This window comes from Agelaius phoeniceus, chromosome 5 (genome assembly GCF_051311805.1).
Source record: "Agelaius phoeniceus isolate bAgePho1 chromosome 5, bAgePho1.hap1, whole genome shotgun sequence".
NCBI classification, from domain to species: domain Eukaryota; kingdom Metazoa; phylum Chordata; class Aves; order Passeriformes; family Icteridae; genus Agelaius; species Agelaius phoeniceus.
Window position 1 is genome coordinate 20,403,487 of NC_135269.1, and position 18,311 is coordinate 20,421,797.

General features: G+C 40.3%; 1 protein-coding gene across 2 annotated transcripts in view; it reads left to right on the forward strand.

Moving 5' to 3' along the window:
• The first annotated feature begins 191 nt into the window (after positions 1–191).
• Positions 192–18,311, forward strand: part of POLR3B (RNA polymerase III subunit B) — a 72,641-nt gene continuing 54,521 nt past the window's right edge. Inside the window, exons 1-10 of one of the 2 annotated variants that reach the window (XM_054632119.2) lie at positions 192–310; positions 1,816–1,848; positions 2,377–2,433; positions 2,517–2,581; positions 2,947–3,022; positions 6,738–6,838; positions 8,626–8,717; positions 9,355–9,472; positions 10,498–10,606; positions 17,508–17,630. In XM_054632119.2, coding sequence (XP_054488094.2) covers positions 245–310; positions 1,816–1,848; positions 2,377–2,433; positions 2,517–2,581; positions 2,947–3,022; positions 6,738–6,838; positions 8,626–8,717; positions 9,355–9,472; positions 10,498–10,606; positions 17,508–17,630 — 840 coding nt within the window. In that variant the 5' untranslated portion in view covers positions 192–244. Of the gene's footprint in view, positions 311–416; positions 460–1,815; positions 1,849–2,376; positions 2,434–2,516; positions 2,582–2,946; positions 3,023–6,737; positions 6,839–8,625; positions 8,718–9,354; positions 9,473–10,497; positions 10,607–17,507; positions 17,631–18,311 lie in introns of those variants that run through there. The other variant, XM_077178474.1, reaches the window with a different exon arrangement.

Consider the following 18,311-nt stretch of genomic DNA (forward strand, 5'->3'; position numbering starts at 1 on the left):
CGTGTCCCTGCCGCCTTCCGGCCCCGGCTGCGCCGGCGGGGGAGCGGTGACCGGCTCGGGGATTCAAGGGGGACCCCCGGGCGCTGCCTGTTCCCCAGTACCCCGGCGGGGCGGGCCGCAGGGCAGAGGGAAGCGGGGGCTGCCGGGTCCTGGCGCCCGGGCTGCGCGGGGCCGGAACCTTCGGACGCCGCGCTGGAGCGCGGGGGGAAGCGCTGTGCTGCAGCGCCACAGTGCGCGGGTGGCGATGGAGGCGCTGGGGCTCGGCGCGCTTACCCCGGAGCAGGCGGCGGCCCCGGTCAACACGGTGGAGGTCAGCGGGGCAAGGGGCAAGCGGCAAGCGGCCGGGCGCGCCTCGGGCTCTCCCGAAGTGTGGCCGGGCAGAGCTGAGCTGGGGTGGGGTGGAAGGAGTCTTCTGCAGGCGCACACGTGGAGTACCCCCTGCCCGTGCTGCGCCGCTCGGTGTGTGTTTGTGCGTGTGGGGTGGGTGTGTGTGGTGGGGGGTTGTCTGGTCCGAGCGGCCCCTAGGCAGCCCCTCATGAAGCCGGGCTCGGCCTCCTGATGTGCCGTCCCTAGTGTCTGCCCCGCCTGTGTCCTGCGCGCAGAGTCGCAGAGCGATCTGGGGTGGAAGGGACCTCACAGCTCGTGTCCTTCCATCCCCTTGCCATGGCACGGCCACCTCCCAATGCACCAGGCTGCCCCGTGCCCCTTCCAGCCTGGCCTTGAAGTATTTACTTAAGATTAAAATCATTAGCTTCATCCATAGGTCATCAGTTTAATTGCATTACTATTTAACAGATTAAACCCCTTTTTTTTAGACATAACATTTAAATCCTAAAAACCTGAAATCAACCACTCTTCAGCTTTGCAGACTGTAATCGCTACTGCACATGAACCACGAAGGACCAATATTAAAAGCCGCACCATACTGCATGTGTTTCTTTTTACTTCATTAGCTTTGCCACTATTAGATGTTGAATTGGGATCACAAGTAAGATTAGTAAATTAACAAACAGCAGCAGTGGAGGCTGAAAGCCAAGAGCACCATCAGTATTTCTGTGGATAGAAGAAGGCTAACGACTTTCTACAGGGTTTTTTGATCATTTAATTTTCTAGTATTTTTAAATGGTAGTAGATAGAGAAGCATATGAGGGCTGGAAGCACTCCTCCTAAATAAAAGGGTTTTGTCTCCAACCAAAGATATTTGTAAGTTTTTGCACTGCCATGGTCGGAGGAAGTGGGGCTGACATAAGGAGATGTTCCCTGTGCTTATCAGAGATTAGAAATCGGGGAAAGTTTGTTGGAATCTTGATATACTTTGTCAGTACTTTTGCTAAATCTTTGTAGGATTTAGAGTCCTGATAAGTGTTACAGAGAACAAGTGCTGCTCCCAGGTTCTTACATGTGTTTTTTAAAGAAAAAGTTGTAGGAAATCTTCCCTTTCTAGGAATATAATTTACAGTGTTAACAGAACAAAGCCAAAAAAATGTTAGTTGATCTTAAATGAGGACATGGTGTTAAAGAATTTTCTCAGAAAAATACATTTTCACATAAGCTGCTCTTAGGAAAGAGGCAGTGTGCCATTGCATCCTGAGAAAATGCTGCATGTATGGTTTACTGAGATGATCCAGGTAGTTTTTATCCATCTCTGTGGGCTTTAGACAGTTGTTTTGTTTTCTTTTCTAAATGGATCACATTTTAAATAATGTTACTGTCAAAAAACAACAATAACAATAAAGCATGCAGACAGAAAGGCTCAGCATGTTAGACGTTTGGCTACTCCCTGGAAAGATGTTTCAAACTGTTTTTTCTTTTCAGGAAAAATGGAGACTTCTTCCAGCATTTCTAAAGGTTAGTGCTACATACTCATTTCATGGTGTGAATATTTCATCTCCTTTCTAACTTTACATTACCTTCTTCTGGCTTTTACTGTTTACCAGAATACTTTTCCTCACTTTCCTGTGGATTTTGCCTTTTGTTTTAGTTCCTTGCAGTTATCAATAGACATGTTCCATAGATTGTTTTCTTGATTAATTTACAGATTATTTTGTGGAGACATCCTCCTAGAGGTTTGCATATCGGTATGCATATTCTCAATCTATACTGTATATATGTAATGTTTCCAGATTTTTTTCCTGTTTTACTGGCTCTCAGAGACCCTATCCGTGCTCTTTATATGACTGATCCAGTGTAAGCTTTGAAATGTAGTGTAGAACCAGAGTGAGCAACCAGCCCCTTCCCAGAAGTTTGTCAGCTGAAAGAATTTAGCAGAGTTATCTAATATCTAAAACCAGTTATAAATGCTTGTATCTTAATTTCTGGCTTCTGTGATTAATGTTACTGAAGCTGATTTTATTTGCTGTGTGCATTATTTTTCAGGTGAAAGGACTGGTGAAGCAGCACATAGACTCATTCAACTATTTCATCAATGTCGAGGTAGGCTTTCCTGGGATGGGGGGAGAGTGGCTCTTAGTACTCAGAAAAGGCCATGGTTCCATTTTGTTCTTTTTCTCCTCCAGATAAAGAAAATCATGAAGGCCAATGAAAAAGTGACAAGTGATGCCGACCCAATGTGGTACCTGAAGTAAGCATGAGATGATTTCCATATCAGTAGCAGCATGAGTACTAGCTCATGGGTTTGTTATCACCAATAAAGTGTTTATAAGCACTTGTGTTGGTATAAATCAAGAGGATTTTTTCCATGACTTATCTCTTACTTTATGCAATGAAAGATGGGAAGATTTAAAGGTTTATTGCACATGCAGGCTAAATTTTTATTATTTGACCACAGCTCAAATACAATGAGTTACTTTGGGAAGAACCATTGCTCGTTATTAATCAATTTGTGTTCATCAAGTAATTTCATTTTTCAGTGTATGTAAAATTTTGCTTCCTTTAGGTTGCCTGAAAAATGTTTTCCTCATTGCTTATTTTGAAACTGTATTACAGATACCTCAATATCTATGTGGGTACTCCAGATGTGGAAGAAAGCTTCAATGTGACACGACCTGTATCACCTCATGAGGTATTAATGTTTGCATCTATCTTGTTGAGTTTTTTTATCTTGGAAATGTCTTGGATAATAGCTGCATGTAATTTTGAGTATGTGCATGTTACATTTGGTAGTGCATTGCATTCCACCATCACTATAAAAAGCAGCTCCAGAGACTTGAACATCATAGAATAAAGCTTTTTAATTTTATTTTAAATTGTTGAGGTTTTTCTGCTGTATTCAGTGTTTTGTGTTAGCTGAATTTGAGTGGGTTTCCATGAAAGTAGTGAAAAGTAGTTCTCTTGCTTCAACTTGTGTCTCTCCTCATGACAGAGCTGAAGTCCTCATGCCATAATGTAGGGTTGTTTGATATTCTTATTTACATCTTTTTAATATTAGCCTTGCTACTCTCTGCACCGTAGGTCACTTCAGTCTCTGTTTCCCTTCCAGTCTTTGGGAACTTGTATCTGATTTATTTTTAAAGTCTGATTCAGAAAGCAAACGTAGAACTTTTAAGCAGAAACAGATGGAAATTGTTGAAATTACAAGAAGCTGCAGAAGAACATTATCCTTCTGGGGAGTATATTTAATTTCATTGCAGTGCTGTAGGCATGTAGGTTAACAAATGGATTGTGTACTTCTGGAATAAAGATGTGTGTTGGAGGACATGCTGCTGTGACTGAAATCAGAAACTCTCTTGGCTTTGACCAACAGGATATAAGATAGCTTCTGAAAAAGCCATAAGCTAACATAAGCTATGAACTTTTTAGGATTGCTTTCATGTCTCTAGAGCCATCCAGTTCCCTTCAAAGTGCTCAGGAACACACTATTTCTCTCCTGTTACTGGGCTTTGAGATTTATACCACTGCCACAGAGGTAGTGACCTCTTCTTTTTGGCCTCTGGAGGGGGAACTGAGGTTGGAACTTGCACTTATTTATTTACCTGCATGCAGCCTATTGTCAACCTCATAACTGAGTTCATGTATCAGATTTTTTCCTTGCTGTATCAACTTAATACTTGAAATGTCTTTTTTGTCATCCAATCTAGACTATAATGAAATACATTCTGTGCTTAGGAGAAATTCTGTAAGAATCAGCTGTGCCACTTGGGCATAGCCCCTTTCTGTTTCCAGTGACCTGACTCAAATCTCATTTGGTTTGATGGAAAGCTTTGAAATAAAGCCAATAACTCAGCCAGGTGTAATACATGATAGTTGATGTATCTCACAAATGTGTAGCTAATGTTCAGTCAGTACATGTGAACATGCAAAAAATGCAATAGGAAACCTTTCTTCCATATGAATGAAATTGCATGCAAAAAATTGTTTGTGGCAAACTGTCGGGTCCGGCTGTCTGTCTCTGCCCCGACACGGGTAGAGTGGTTCTTGGGTGGCACGCGATGCAAAGGACGAGTCTGGACTCTTCAGCTTTTCGGTCTTCAGGTTGTTTATTATTTCTTATCTACAAAATTTTTCTGTCTGCCCAACAGAGGTCTGATCTGCAAGCAGTCACAGGCACTCTCTGACCACCCACGGGGCGGTCATGTCTTTTTATACTAAAATCTACGTACACAATATTTACCTTTATTTCCCAATGCTTTTCACCCATGTTAGCAAGTGCACCTTCACCATAAACCAATCTCTAAGTGCCAACATCATCACAGGAGATGGAGGACAAGAAGAAGAAAGAAGAAGGACAAGACACGCCCTGACCCCTCCATCTTGTCTCCATAACCCCCCTGTACCAAAAACCTTAAAGTCTATATCTCACCCTCTAAATGTGTCTCTTTTACACCTTTTACTCTAAAGTGATTCTCTTGTCCTCAAACTCTTGTTACTTCTGTGGATGGATCAAAATCAAGCCACCAAACACTCTTGGCAACATTCCAGGATTTTCGAGACCCCCAAGGGTTCTCCTGGCATCTCTGGACATCGGGAACGATGTGCTGAGATCCCACAGCAAACAACTCATATTCAAGAATTTAGGTATTAATAATGCTTGCTTACTGTATAGCTAAAGTGACTGTACATACAGAAGGCAAAATGAATGTTTATAGAGCATACTGACCTTGAGTTTAGAACGAGATACTCTTGTATCTCATGTATTCTCATTGATGCTTAATGCTAGTGCTTAATTTCTCTTTATTTTCAGTGTGCTGTACAGAAATGGAGGCCACAGTTGTTTTCTTAAATAGGGTGCTGCTCAGGTCAAGCCTGGGTGCCTAAAAAAAAAAAATTAGACAGTTAGGACTCTGCTGTTGTATTTCTCTGTTGAAAGCTCATAAAATTCCTTCCCCAAACCACCTAAAATCATTAGATTTTCATGAGGGTCTGAGTGTATACCAAGTCACACTTGTCTTTTACTTTCAGGTGTCTATAGTAAGACATTACCTTCAGGAAGGTGATGCAAAAATACACATGCTGGAATATTACACTGTAATTTGTATTTTATATGTGTCCTGTGTTAAAAAAGCACACACAGAGAATCCCAAGGCATTTTTCCCCCAAGCAGTACTAAAGAGGCTGTCTAACTTTCTTTTTCCCCCAGTCTTTATGGGAGTTTCATGAACTATTCATACAGATGAATTTAAAGTAATTAGAATATGGAAGTGTTCTCAGTTACTTTTTAATTGGATGTAGTTGCCGGGAGTAGAATGGCACCTAGTTTCCTGCAAGGCATGGCTTGAAAGCTGCTGGGATATATTAGTATTTTATTACTGGAGAAGAGGTTTACTGTGTAGTGTGGAGAGGAGAAGCATCCAGTTTGTGATGATTCTTGAGACGTATTTTTCCATAGAGCTGCATCTTCAATAAACAGCATGATCTTAATTGCCTTTTATTAGTACATAATCAATACACTGAAAGACTGCAGAAGTATAAATGTTCAAGTCTGACTACTGCTAAACCTGTAATCCTGGAGCTGAAAGGTAAAGCATACTCAGTGAGGTCACGAATGACCTGCTGTGAGTTGCTCTGTTGTGTTCAGCAGATGCAGTAAGGCCTGTCTTGCATGAAGACACACAATACCTTAAGGGCTGGCAACGTCTTAGGGTGAGGCTGGGGAGAGCAGACCAGAAAGATTGAATTAGAAATGATTGAGCCTTGAGGTATCTAATGCCCTAGATATGTTTATTCTACTTCTCTTGGTCTCCAGGGAATTTGCAGATTCCTGCAAATTCTGGGAATCTTTGCAGGAAGTGATTCTGTAGTGAGCCTTCTGTAAGTCATCATTAGAAACGGTACCATACGGTGAGGTTTGCTCATTCTGGTAATAAGGTAATTGTGTCTCTCTCAATCTTGTGCCTTTCCATTTTGTCAGACTTTATATGGCAGCACAAGTCTTCAGCTGTTGGGAATCCGCATATAGAAATGTCTCTGAGCTGAGCACTGCTCAGACACACTGTGGTCTTTGTGCCAGCTCTGCTGATTAGACCTGTTTGTTTAATTAGACCTGTTGGTTTAATTAGAGAGTTTAGAAGTTAAGCTGTGCAGTGCTGTTTTCTGAAGGCACGGAGCTGCTTTTGAAAATCAGAGCAATTGTATTTGGATTTTCTTGGATTTTGTTTTAAACAAAAACAAAATGGAGAGTTTGTCAAATATTCTTCAGGTATGATGAAGATCTCTCTGAAACTTTGTTTTGCTTGATTTCTTTGTGAGGATTTACAGGACAGAGCAAATACAGGCTGGTTTAAGAGATTCTTGAGCTTGAAGTCAGCACCTGACCTGTTTCGTGGCTTTTGTCCTTTCAGTGCCGCCTGAGGGACATGACCTATTCCGCACCGATTACCGTGGATATTGAATACACCCGAGGCAGCCAGAGGATCATCCGCAATGCGTTACCCATTGGCAGGTGAGACACCGTGTACTGAGCTGCTGCTATCAGTTTTCATTTGATGCCGTGCTGGGAAGTGTTTTTACTGCAAAACAGATGTAGGCCAACCTTGCTTCCTTGTTAAAAGAAACAGTGAGCAGGCAAATCTCCATAAACACCTATACAGGATTTTTTGGGTCCAAGATCTTGTTTTGCAAAAGCTTCTGATAATGTCTTCTTCCAGAGAAGGATGGATATAAGGATGAATCTTGTCTCTAATTCTGTTGATATAAAACCACAGATGAAAATGCATGCCTGGAGCTGCAAGCTGCATTATTGTAAAATGAAATGAAACATGTTTTCTTTGTAGCCAAATTACTCAGTCTTTCAACCATAGTATGTAGACTAGCATCTGTGGAAGGTGGATGATAAAACCAGTAAAGCAAGCATTAGTTCTGCTGCACAAGTTAAGCTTTCATTTAAAATTGCTTAAGTTATGTTACTAGACTGGCTTTAAGGGCATACATGCAAAAAAAGTTTTTTGCTGTTAAAAACTGTTAATATCTAGTCATTATTTCCATGGGAAATAATTTTGTTCATCTGTCCCTAGGATTATACTTATTTCCTTTGGCCAGTGCTCTTGTTTGACATGCAGTTTGGACTGGGACAGATGTTTCACTGGAGTTTTCAGTAATGGCATTTAAGTATTCCATTTTACCTTATGCCAACTGCTTCCTGTTTCTGATATAAATGATATATTCTCCTGTTTCTTAAGCCAATGCATTAAGCTTAAATTGTGTGTGATAGATTTTGCTTGTCATATGAAGCTTCTGATCTCTAGGAGGCACTTTCTCAGTGAAATATAGTGACAAGATCTCCTTTTTTTCCTCTGCAGAAGTACAGAATTTGAGTTCATCAGTTTACTTTTAAGATATAAGAATATGAAAACAGCAAAGATTTAAAATAATTTATGATATTTGAATACAAAAAGCATAGCCGAATCTTGCTTTTTATTGAAGTAAATTTAAATGAAAAATTTCAGAGGTTGAAAATATTTGTGTGGTAGAACTCATGAATAATTTTTGTCAGTACTTCATCCTGTCAGGTCCTGAAGACCTTCATGAATGCAGACTGCCCAGCTTCCCTGTGCAGCTTTTGCACTGGTTTGACTGCCCTCATGGTGAAGAGGTTTTGCCTTATATGCAGTCTGTGAATCTTTAGTTTCTCTTTTATTTACTTCCCTAAGCACTGAATTTCTTAAAATTTCTTGGAATCTCTCTCCACCACATGTTGCTTCATAAAATGCTTGCTTGCAGGCTTCACTGCCAGGACACCAGGGAGATCAGAGTTACTACTGGGGAAATTTCATGCTTATGAATTAGAGGCACTATCTCTCTGCAGCCAGAAGGTGTCATTCCTGTGTGGGAAATTAGATATGACCTAAATTTATCTTATAAAAACTGGTAACAGTGGATCTGCAGTGGTGTGTTCTTCTCTGCAGACTGTTTTGGGAGCCAGGAGTCTTTGCACTAATTGTCATTTGCCTCCGTGACCCTGCTTGTCACAATGCCTGAGTAGCTGCATAACAATTAAATAGGAAGTCTGTGTTTTCTACTTGCAGGTGTCCAGTTTCAGGTCTCCTTTCAATTACATGTTCAATGAAAAAAGGTGGGCTTAAATGAAGACCTGTTGGTTACAGCATGGATGAGTTCTGATCACCTTAAATGTGTAGCTCCAGTTTGTTCAGCCTGGTTTTTGTTATGAATTTGACTATTCATATTTTTCTGTCTGAGTCTGAAGTAAAATTGTAACTGGTTTTCTTGCAGAATGCCTATAATGCTGCGTAGCTCCAATTGTGTACTTACTGGGAAAACTCCAGCAGAATTTGCCAAACTAAATGAATGTCCATTAGATCCAGGTACATTTTCACTCATGTTCTTTTTTTTCCCTATCTCTGCTTTGAGTTTTAAATCTTTTTCAGCAAAGAAATACCCCTGTGGTATGTTTCCTGCCATCATGAAGTCTTTGTGGAAACTTAAGTGTCTGCTTGCGACTAAAATAAATTGTCAGGGTTTTGGTTGAGAACATGAATAGTTGGTATTTGCAGACAAAGTTTTCAACACCAAAAAGCAACACTCAAAATTTTGAGTATTTTATTTTGAATTTTGTGTATAGTGTTCTGCAGTGATGTGCTATGGGAGGAAAAAGATGGAATTCATTCATTGAAAATTAAACAGATTAGGAAAGAGAGGAGTATGATGTCCTCCAGAGTGGAAACTCTCCTTTGTCATTGCCTTTTTTTAAAGCAAGAATAAAGTGTTACATAGTATTATTTGTTATCTAGAGAGGAGTTGGAGGGTTTGGTTAAAAACCAAACAACTTCTTTGGTTTTTATCTGTCAAGTTTGTTCATTACTCATTCTTTTAAAGGAGAATTTACTCTCCCATTTTGTACTTATGGTTTACTTTCTAATAATTTATGTTTAAAGTCATATTGGAGGAGCCAAGTAAGGTGCAAGGGTACTGACATGCAAAATATTTTTTTCTGTTAACTAGGTGGCTATTTCATTGTTAAAGGTGTAGAGAAAGTCATTCTTATTCAAGAGCAGTTATCCAAAAACAGAATCATTGTTGAAGCTGATAGAAAAGGCACAGTTGGCGCTTCTGTTACCAGGTATGGTGAATTCCTACCATTACATAAAGGAGATAAACCTAAAGATTTGGAACTTCATTGTTGTAGTTGAAATAACTGTGGAGGTTTCTTCATAGTATAGTTGAACCAGAAAAAAGCTGTAGATATTCAATGCTCCTGTCTTGCTACTGTCATTTTGTATGCTACAACTTCAGCCCCTAAACAGTATAGTATTCCTACAAAAATCAATGAGAGTTGTTCATGTGTTTCAGGATTCATCTCAGATTAGGAAAAGCAAGTTCTAATTTTTACTGTAGCAAAGCGCACTTTGTAATTGATGGTGTTTGGTCTCAGTTTGCAGCAAGTAACATGAAGTTACTGCAGTGGAAATTGGATGTAACCTTTGGTCTGCCTCTCTACATAAAATTGGCATAAAAACTTCTAAATGCAATGGCAGCTGAGGAGGAAACAAATATTTTTGTACAACACAAATTACTGAAAATGGCAAAGTAGTCTAAATTTGGCCTTTCCTCCTTGATCAAGTTTTGTTTCTATTTTATTTGGCCTTTGGTTCATTGTTTTTTCTTTTTTAAGCTGCATTCTGGTCTATTCTATTGTGCTTGTCACTAATCAGTTGTGAGAGCTGTTTTTTCTACTCCAGAGGCCTCCCACCTCTCCCAGATACTCTGCTGTCTCTCAGTAAGTCTGGATGAGGTTAATGGGGCACCAAGTGCTGTTACATCATTACCACTGTTGCTGCAGTACTTGTTCAGTTTGACCTTGCTGGTTATATCAAAACTGATTTGCAAAGCATGTAAAGATCATTTTGCGAAGTACAGACTTCTACTTGTTTAAGTCAAACATTCCAAATTGTCCCCAGCACAGGTGATAATACCCTTGAAGTTACAGGCTGATTCCTGACTGATTTGATGTAATTTTTAAAAGAGGAAAAAGTGGGATTAATTCATCTGAAAGATTGTTCAAGCTTGCTAAGTTCTGTACAAAAGATTTTAGGAGTCAGTGCAAACGCTCTGTTTGACATAGTATTATTTTTATTTTAACTTCAGTTCCACTCATGAGAAGAAGAGCAGAACAAATATGGTTGTGAAACAAGGAAGATTTTACCTGAGGCACAACACTCTGTCAGAAGATATTCCGATTGCTATCATATTTAAGGTAACACAGTTGTTTGTTTGGGAAAAAAAAAAAAAAAAGAAAAGGGGAAAAATGCTGTGCTGTAGCTCAAGAATGAAGATTGACAGCAGGTCTCAGGTTAATATGTACAGAAGGACTTGGCAGGGCTTAGAAACTGCATGTTTTTTCCTCCTGGGAAGTAATCTTTATTGTACAGCAAAAAGAAGAAGAAGTGCTGTATTTTATTGCAAGGAGAACATTGCTGAGCCAAGACAAATACCTGCCACCCCCTTACTCTGCCTTGTGAGGTGCCTCTGTTGCTACAGGTGAGAAGCATTCTGGTTATGAGCAGTGTTGCAAGTTGTGCTAAGGGTAGTTGTTTCTGGTTTTCTGTCTGTGGAATCAAATGCATGGATTATGGCCAGGAGAGGTGGTGGGTGGACGTGGTCTGTCCAGCTGCTGGAGAAGGCAGTAGGGCATGGGCAGGCCTTTGGCTGAGAGCTGTCCTGCCAACAGCTGGAGCTCCTTCCTGTCCTGTCCTACTTTGCTGCTGCCTGTGGGCTTACAGCCTGGTATGTTGCGTGTGCAGGAGGAAATTGGGCTGCGTCCTTGAAAGCACAAAAAAGTCTGTGGCTGGAGGGATCTAGGCAAAACTCTCCTTTTGTGTTCTCTGTAGTGGGTTACAGCCCAGAAGGTTCGGAGAGGTGGTCACAGGAAATGATGTGCCAGGAGGGGGCAGCATGAGGTTGCAGCATCCGAGCTGGTCGTGCCTGCAGTGCAGTTTTTATTTACTGGTTTGTCTGAATTACCACAGCGCTTGGTGTGCCTTGGTAGTAGCAAATAGTTTAATCATTGGGTTTAGACTTGAGAAGTAAATGGCTGTTACCTCTGATTAAGCAAATCTCTTCAAATAAGAGAGGAGATCATCTGGTTTTAGTGACCGGGATTAAAGGAGTTTGAGAAGGTATTTATGGACAGAAATGTACATAAAAGTACCAGAATTAAGTTCACAATTCTTGTGTTGCAGGAAAGTGTTAATGTGGCTCTTAATCCATCTACTCCAATTCCAAACTGCTGATTCCACCTTACCTTATAGATTTCTATTACATTTTGTCACCCTGTGCTGGTACAGACCTCACATAGAGTAACTGCTCTGGGTTGTTGTCTGAGGAGATGGTTATTGGCTTGTTTATCTAAGCAAAATTGTACTGACTATTTTATTACCTTCTGACGATGCTTGCCGTAATTATCCCCCTCTTCATAAGGATCTTTTATATTTTAGATAATATTCCTTAATTTTTCATTTATTAATTGAATAAGGGGTTACAGTTGTTATAAGTTCTTGGCTGTACTGCTTTTCAGTTATTTATATTGATTTAAATACAGTATCCAATTAGCTACACCCATTTTAACTATTCTGAATGTTCCATTCCAGCAATTCTCATGAGTGGTCATCTTTTTTACCCCTCCTTTAATGACATGAAATTCAGGGATCTTCTGTCTATTTCTGGTGAGTCTCCAGCTGGAAATGAAAGCAGTCACCAGTTTCCAATTTTCCTTTCTTGGGCATTGCTGTAATGTGCTATTGCTTCATTTTATTTAACTGTTATAAGCAAGATTACAAACGCAATAGCCCTCAGCCTAGAGAATCCCAAACTTAGGGATGCCTGTCTGACTTCTGCTCTCTCACATGGCAGTATTATACACTGGATATTTGTTGGAAAAGCAAGGAGAATAATTCCTTTATGCCAACACCCAAACCTTGGGCATGAAGCATGTGTCTTTCTTGTTACTAGTAGCTGTTCCGCTTGTGATGTAGAGATCCACATCTGCAAGGGACAAAATTAAGCCATATAGACAATCTAAGGTCTGAAGTTCTGACTGCCTTTGAATCCTTAACTTGTACTGAAACAGCTACATGTTTAATTTCTAATTAAAAACTGAAATGAGAAAGCAGTGGCAAAAATCTATTGCTCTGCGTTTCTTCCCAAATCAGCCAAGTTCTACAGACCTCTGTGTTTTGACTAAGAAAACAAATAGTAATTGGTTGCCATTCAGTGCATTGGCCAGCTAGAGGGGACAGTTTGTCAGGGACTATCTGAGAGACTGAGCAATTCTTGATTGTCTTTCTAGTCCCTATAGCTTTAATTGATCTGACGTTCTGTATGTGACTTAAGAAGTAGATCAGGTGCAGAAAATCAGAAGAGAAAGCAAGTATTCCAGATCTATAATCAAATGTTGATTTAAAGCTACTGCAAGGTGGAGGTGTACTAGTATATCCTCTAGACATCTTTGTCAAAAGCAAGGACTGGGAAATAGAAAACATTACAACCACTACCAACTGACAGAACTGAGGCCTAAAATTCTTAGAGCTTCCTAGACTAGAATCTAAGGTCATCCTTGTGTTTCAGGTTTAAAGTCATGGACAGAGCTGCATGCTAGGGGAAGACCTGAACACAGTGTTCTCAACCTTGCTTTTAGTGAGGAATGAGGGGCTTTTAGTGAGGAATGAGGCACTTGGGCTGTGGGGAGCTGTGAAATAGAGTAGATCTAAAGGTCCGTTGATCTGGATAGATAGGGACTGGATTGTGTGGGGTCACCCTAAAGGAGGCATCTGTATTCAATTCCTCCTCTGTAAGTGCAAGCCAGAATGACCTTGTCCTGTTGCTTTTTTTTTTCCTGCCATCCAGACCTGTAAGGATCTTGGGGATGGGCGTGTTCAGACGTTTTACAGCCAGTTGTGCCAAACACATGTAAGTTGTGGTTTTGTGAAATTTAGCACATTGACCGCAACTAACTGAAATTTCATAGGCTACAAAAGGCATGTACCTGGCACTATTCTAGGGGAGACTTGGGGTATCTGCTCTTTAGATGTGTGGGAGTTAGAGCTTTGTAGCTGTGTTAGCTTAAACAGTTTTCCCTAAACTTCTTATATGTGACAGAAGCATTTGTGCAGTCCCTGTATGTGGAAATGCAACTTTAATTTTGAAGTAGTGGCATAAAGCAGACAATTTTGCCCCTTAAGTATGTGTCTGTTGCAGTTTTTAAAGTTCTGTTAGCTGCCTTGTAATGGGAAATAAACACAGCTAATTTGCTTCCTGCTTACTTTGTGACGCTTCTTCATTAGTTAATATACATATGCGACCACAGGGGTATTTAGGGTATCTTGAGCTGTTTTGCAACCCCAAGACACCTTTGTTTTAGCTTTGTCAGTTGTCCACATCTCATAGGGCTGTGTGAACTGTGCACAGTGCTCTTTTGAATATGTCGGGCTAGGAGGTACACATGCTTTACCTGGGGGACTTGGACAGTTCCACGTAGCAGTGAGCATTGGAGGAGATGTGGAATATTTGTGTGGTATGAAAGGGTGTTTCTATCCTGAAAATCATTCAAGTTGGAGGTAAGATGGTGCTGCTGCTTTTGGAAGTTCCCTACACTGAAGGGAGTTAGAGCTGCTCAAAGGTAAGGGCTATTTTTCTTTTGAGTTTGTGGTCTTGATTTGGTAGGTTTGAGTGAACCCTGGCAGCTGAAGTAAGTGAAGGTTGCGTGCTGTATCCAAACTGGTTAGGGAAGGAAGAGGATTATAAATAACCTACAGGGACTTAAAACTTGAATTTTATGACCTGAATCACTGGATGAAGTATCTTTAGTTTATGTGGGAGCTGTAAGAAACCGCTCTAGGACCTGTGGCAAAATATTTGAACAGCACGTTGAGTTTCATTTTTACAAACCTGCTTTAGCCTTGGAGCTGTTATAAGGTGCAGCTGTAGAGGAACAGCTGGGTGGTGGTGTGACTGGATCTGCAGGATTATGGGTTCCCATGGCTGTTGTTTCATAGCTCGTATCTTTTGAATTATGAAAGCTCCAGACCAATTCTGTCTGTGATGTCAATCTTGAACTTCCCTGACATCTTTTTAATCCAGTCATCTGCCTGTCTCTGTGCTGTAAGTTAACCTGATGGACTGCAGAACTACATTCTAGGGAAGTGCCATGGAAACGCCTAGACATCATCATTAAGACATGAGCTGGGGGAGGAAGAGCTGGGCTCACACTCTCATAGGTACCTGTGTGTGTGCACACACAAAGGTGGACACACACACATTTGGGCAGAGGGAAGCTCCCCAGTCCTAGGAAGGAGTTGAGCCCACTTAGATCACTTTCTTCCACTTGAACTCAGAATGATCTGAATATCCTGAATGCTTGCTTTGCCTTGTCTGTTTTATGTATGTTGACTGCTAGCCTTCAGCTGTGGTCTTCAGCAGCCTGCTCCTGTCTCCTTCCTCATCGTTTCACTGCCACTGTTAAATTATGCTTTTACAACGTCTCCTTCCCTCCTCCCCTGTAAAATTATCCCTTTGTGACATTGCCTTCCAATCAAAAAGAAACAAGACATCTTGTCTACTGCTTTGCTTCTATGTTAATTCCCTTTCCCTCAGCTTTGTCCCAGGACTGCGAGTGTTTTAAGCGTAGGGCCCATTCTTATATTGCATGTCCTCTATGTTTCTGTAACACAAGCAACAACCAAGGAATATTTTGTTACTGACCTCATGATGTTACAGGCTAATTCTGGAGTACTTCTCCTGTATTGGTTTGGTTTTTTAGTTGTTTGTTTGGTTTTTCTTGGATGGGCAAGATCAGGGCCAAATTTACTGAAAACCAAAGTGTTAAGATTACAAATCTGTCTGATGGCAGCATGGGCCTGCTGCTTGTCCTTTCAGTATTGCATGTAGGTGGTTTTGTGTATACAACTCTGCTCAGGATGGTTGAAAGTATAAAGGAGAATAAACAGGTTTATTTTTAGGCTGTTGTATTAGCACATCTTTTTCAGTCATTTGCCTGAGTTTTAGTCATTACTCATAAATTCGTTCCATTCAATTTGCACATATTTAGCAACGCGACATATGTTGTTTGCTGACAGATCCTAGCCTTTCCCCTCAGAAATTTAGAATTCTCAGATGATTTTGCTGCTACAAACTCCAGCTAGAAAATCTATGCAGGCATGAAGATCTGTCTTACTCTCATCCTTTTGCTGTGACACTTGATCAGAGAATTCATCAAGACAGAAGAAGTGATCAACCCTCTTTAATTTACTATGGCTTTCAGTTTTTAATGGATGAAAAAACATAATAACAATTCAGATTTACTTTTTCCCCCCCAGATTTTATATGACACTTAAGATTTGGTTGCCATCCTAGAATTAACCTGATGGACAGAAATAGGATGATACCAGCTTGCAGTTGGTGTGCTTTAGATAAATGTATTTGTATTATACGTCCCTAGAATGGCACAAAAATTTTGTTCTTCTAAAAACTTCTAGACTAAGTGCAATAATTGTATTAATCTAGTTGTTGTTCCTAAACTAGTTCACTGGTTAGCTGTTAAATTCTAGACACATGGAACCTTACTGTTGTGAAGCTTTCGTGCTTTTGTAGACTTATCTTTTGAGTCTGGCAAGGAGGGAATTTTGTTAACTTCTCTGCTGAGATTTTTTTAACTACTATGTGACCTTATTTAAAAGGGTGAGGAAGTGTAATAATACTTGAAAAACAGAGATCTCAACCACAGTAATATCACACAGCCAACTTCTGGTTCTGAAAACAGCCTTGAGATCAGAGGGGTAACTACTTAATGGGATCAAACTAAGATGAAACACTCATACCTGGTGAAGTAACTGTATCTTGAGTTGGCACTCAAGTCTGTCTGAGATCGTGGAATTGTGATCTGGGCTTTGCATTAAAAGAGGAGAGTCCTCACACTGTTCTGGGTGTGTGATACTTCTGCAGCACTTTTAATTTCTAATAAACCACAAGGTGAAAAGACAGTGATTGAATTTAAAGGAACTTCAACCACTTCTTTGTTCAAAAAGAGGGAAATTAAAGAAAAAATGCTGAATACTTCACAATTAGTGCAACAGTTTTGCAAGGGAACAGTGTTAGCTAGGTGTTAAGCAAAGTGACACTCCAGGAAGGCAATAAGAAGGGAAGGTATTTCTGCATTTTTGAGGAAAATGTGAGGTTTTGGGGTACTGCCAGTTTTTAATGAGAACCAGAATACTAGAGTCTACATAGGCCGTTATTTACAATGGTCTTTGTGGCAGGCACTTTGGAGAATAATGTGAATGCGAACGTAACTTCCTCACAAAGTTCTGAGAAACATATTATAACTCAGCCAGAAGAGGTTTAGTGAGATTATTCCATTTCTTGATATGGCTGAGCTCCAGGCAAATGTGTGAAGGGGGGAAGCTTTAGCACCATCTGGAATCCACAAAATCCTTCACTGCTGGCTGCCACCTTGAAACACTTACTGATAGAGAGATTTTTCTAAACCTGTTAAGCGCTTTCTTAGTTTATTAAGCTTCTTCCACGGTATAAAGTCTAACAAGGTGTCCATGGACCAGTGAAATAATAGAACGTCTTTCAAGTGGAATTGTGTAGTGAAGTCATCTTCTAAATGCAGAGAGCTGCAAAGGGGGTAAAGTGTAACCATTTCTCGAATATGATGAGCTACATCACAGTCAGTGGAGTTTGCAAAATTGCTTGTGGTAAGAGACTGTGAGTACTCCTTTAAGAAATTTTGCCTTCCTTTCTTTATTGTAGATTCTGACTTGGCTTTCATTGTTAAATACTTAGGTTTGTTTTTGCTCAGTATTTTTTTTCCTTAAGAAAAAAACAACAGAATTTAACTCCTGTCAGTGAAGAAAAGAAAGAAAACCCCAAATAGGCTCTCCAAAAAGTGTGTGTGTTCCTGCTGCTTATCAAGATTTCCATTTAACGTTCTTCCATAGCTGGAATATGTGCTGCCAGTGCCAGATGGCACAGATTCTTAGAGAAGAACTAGCTCTTGCTTAGTAGTAATACAGACAAACAATACCAAATTAGCATAAGCAAATGTCAGTGAGTTAACATAAAGCCTGTGTTATTTCTGCCTTTTCTTCTTTTCCTAGGCCATGGGTGTTGAGAGTGACCAGGAGATTGTACAGATGATTGGCACTGAGGAACATGTGATGGCTGCATTTGCTCCTAGTCTGGAAGAATGCCAAAAAGCTCAGATTTTTACACAGATGCAGGTGTGTCCTTTCACATGGCCAGAGACCATAAAAATCAAGACAGTGGATATTGACCACGTTGCTGTGTCAGCAATGGACATAGACTTTCTGTTTTAAGATTTGTTTTGGGGGTTTCTTTCAAGCCAAGGCTTTTTAAAGGGTCAGGACTTGCCAAACGTGAGACTTGGCTCTCATAACCTAATTGGAGAAGAAAAAAATCGAAGTCAAACAATGCTTTGTTTTCAGAAGCCCAAGGTTGTGTTTTAATAGCACAACCCTGTAAAAAAAAAGTAGCAATGTCCATAAAATCAGGAGGGTTTGTTGAAGACATTTTTTAAAAGGGAATTGCATGCCCCATTTTGCTGAAGCCCTGTTGATGTGACTATGACCATTTAATCAAGAGTAGATGTTCTTCTGTTTTAGTCTCCTGTATGAAGCCTACGTAGCAGCTACCCTCTGTCCTGCTAAAGGCTCAGCAAAATTCTCTTAGCTCATGCACCTTTTTTAGTTAGCCAGAACATGGGCCATTTTGCTGGGAGCAAATGGGTATATATATTGATCTGCTAGAAGAAGCTTTTAGAGATTAATCTTATTTCTGCTATTTCATTGTAAACTTTGTCAAACCATTCCACGTGTGATGTTTTAATGTTTTGAAGTGAACATCTTTCTGGTTTTTATCTTTGGGGGCTTTTGAGGGTTCCA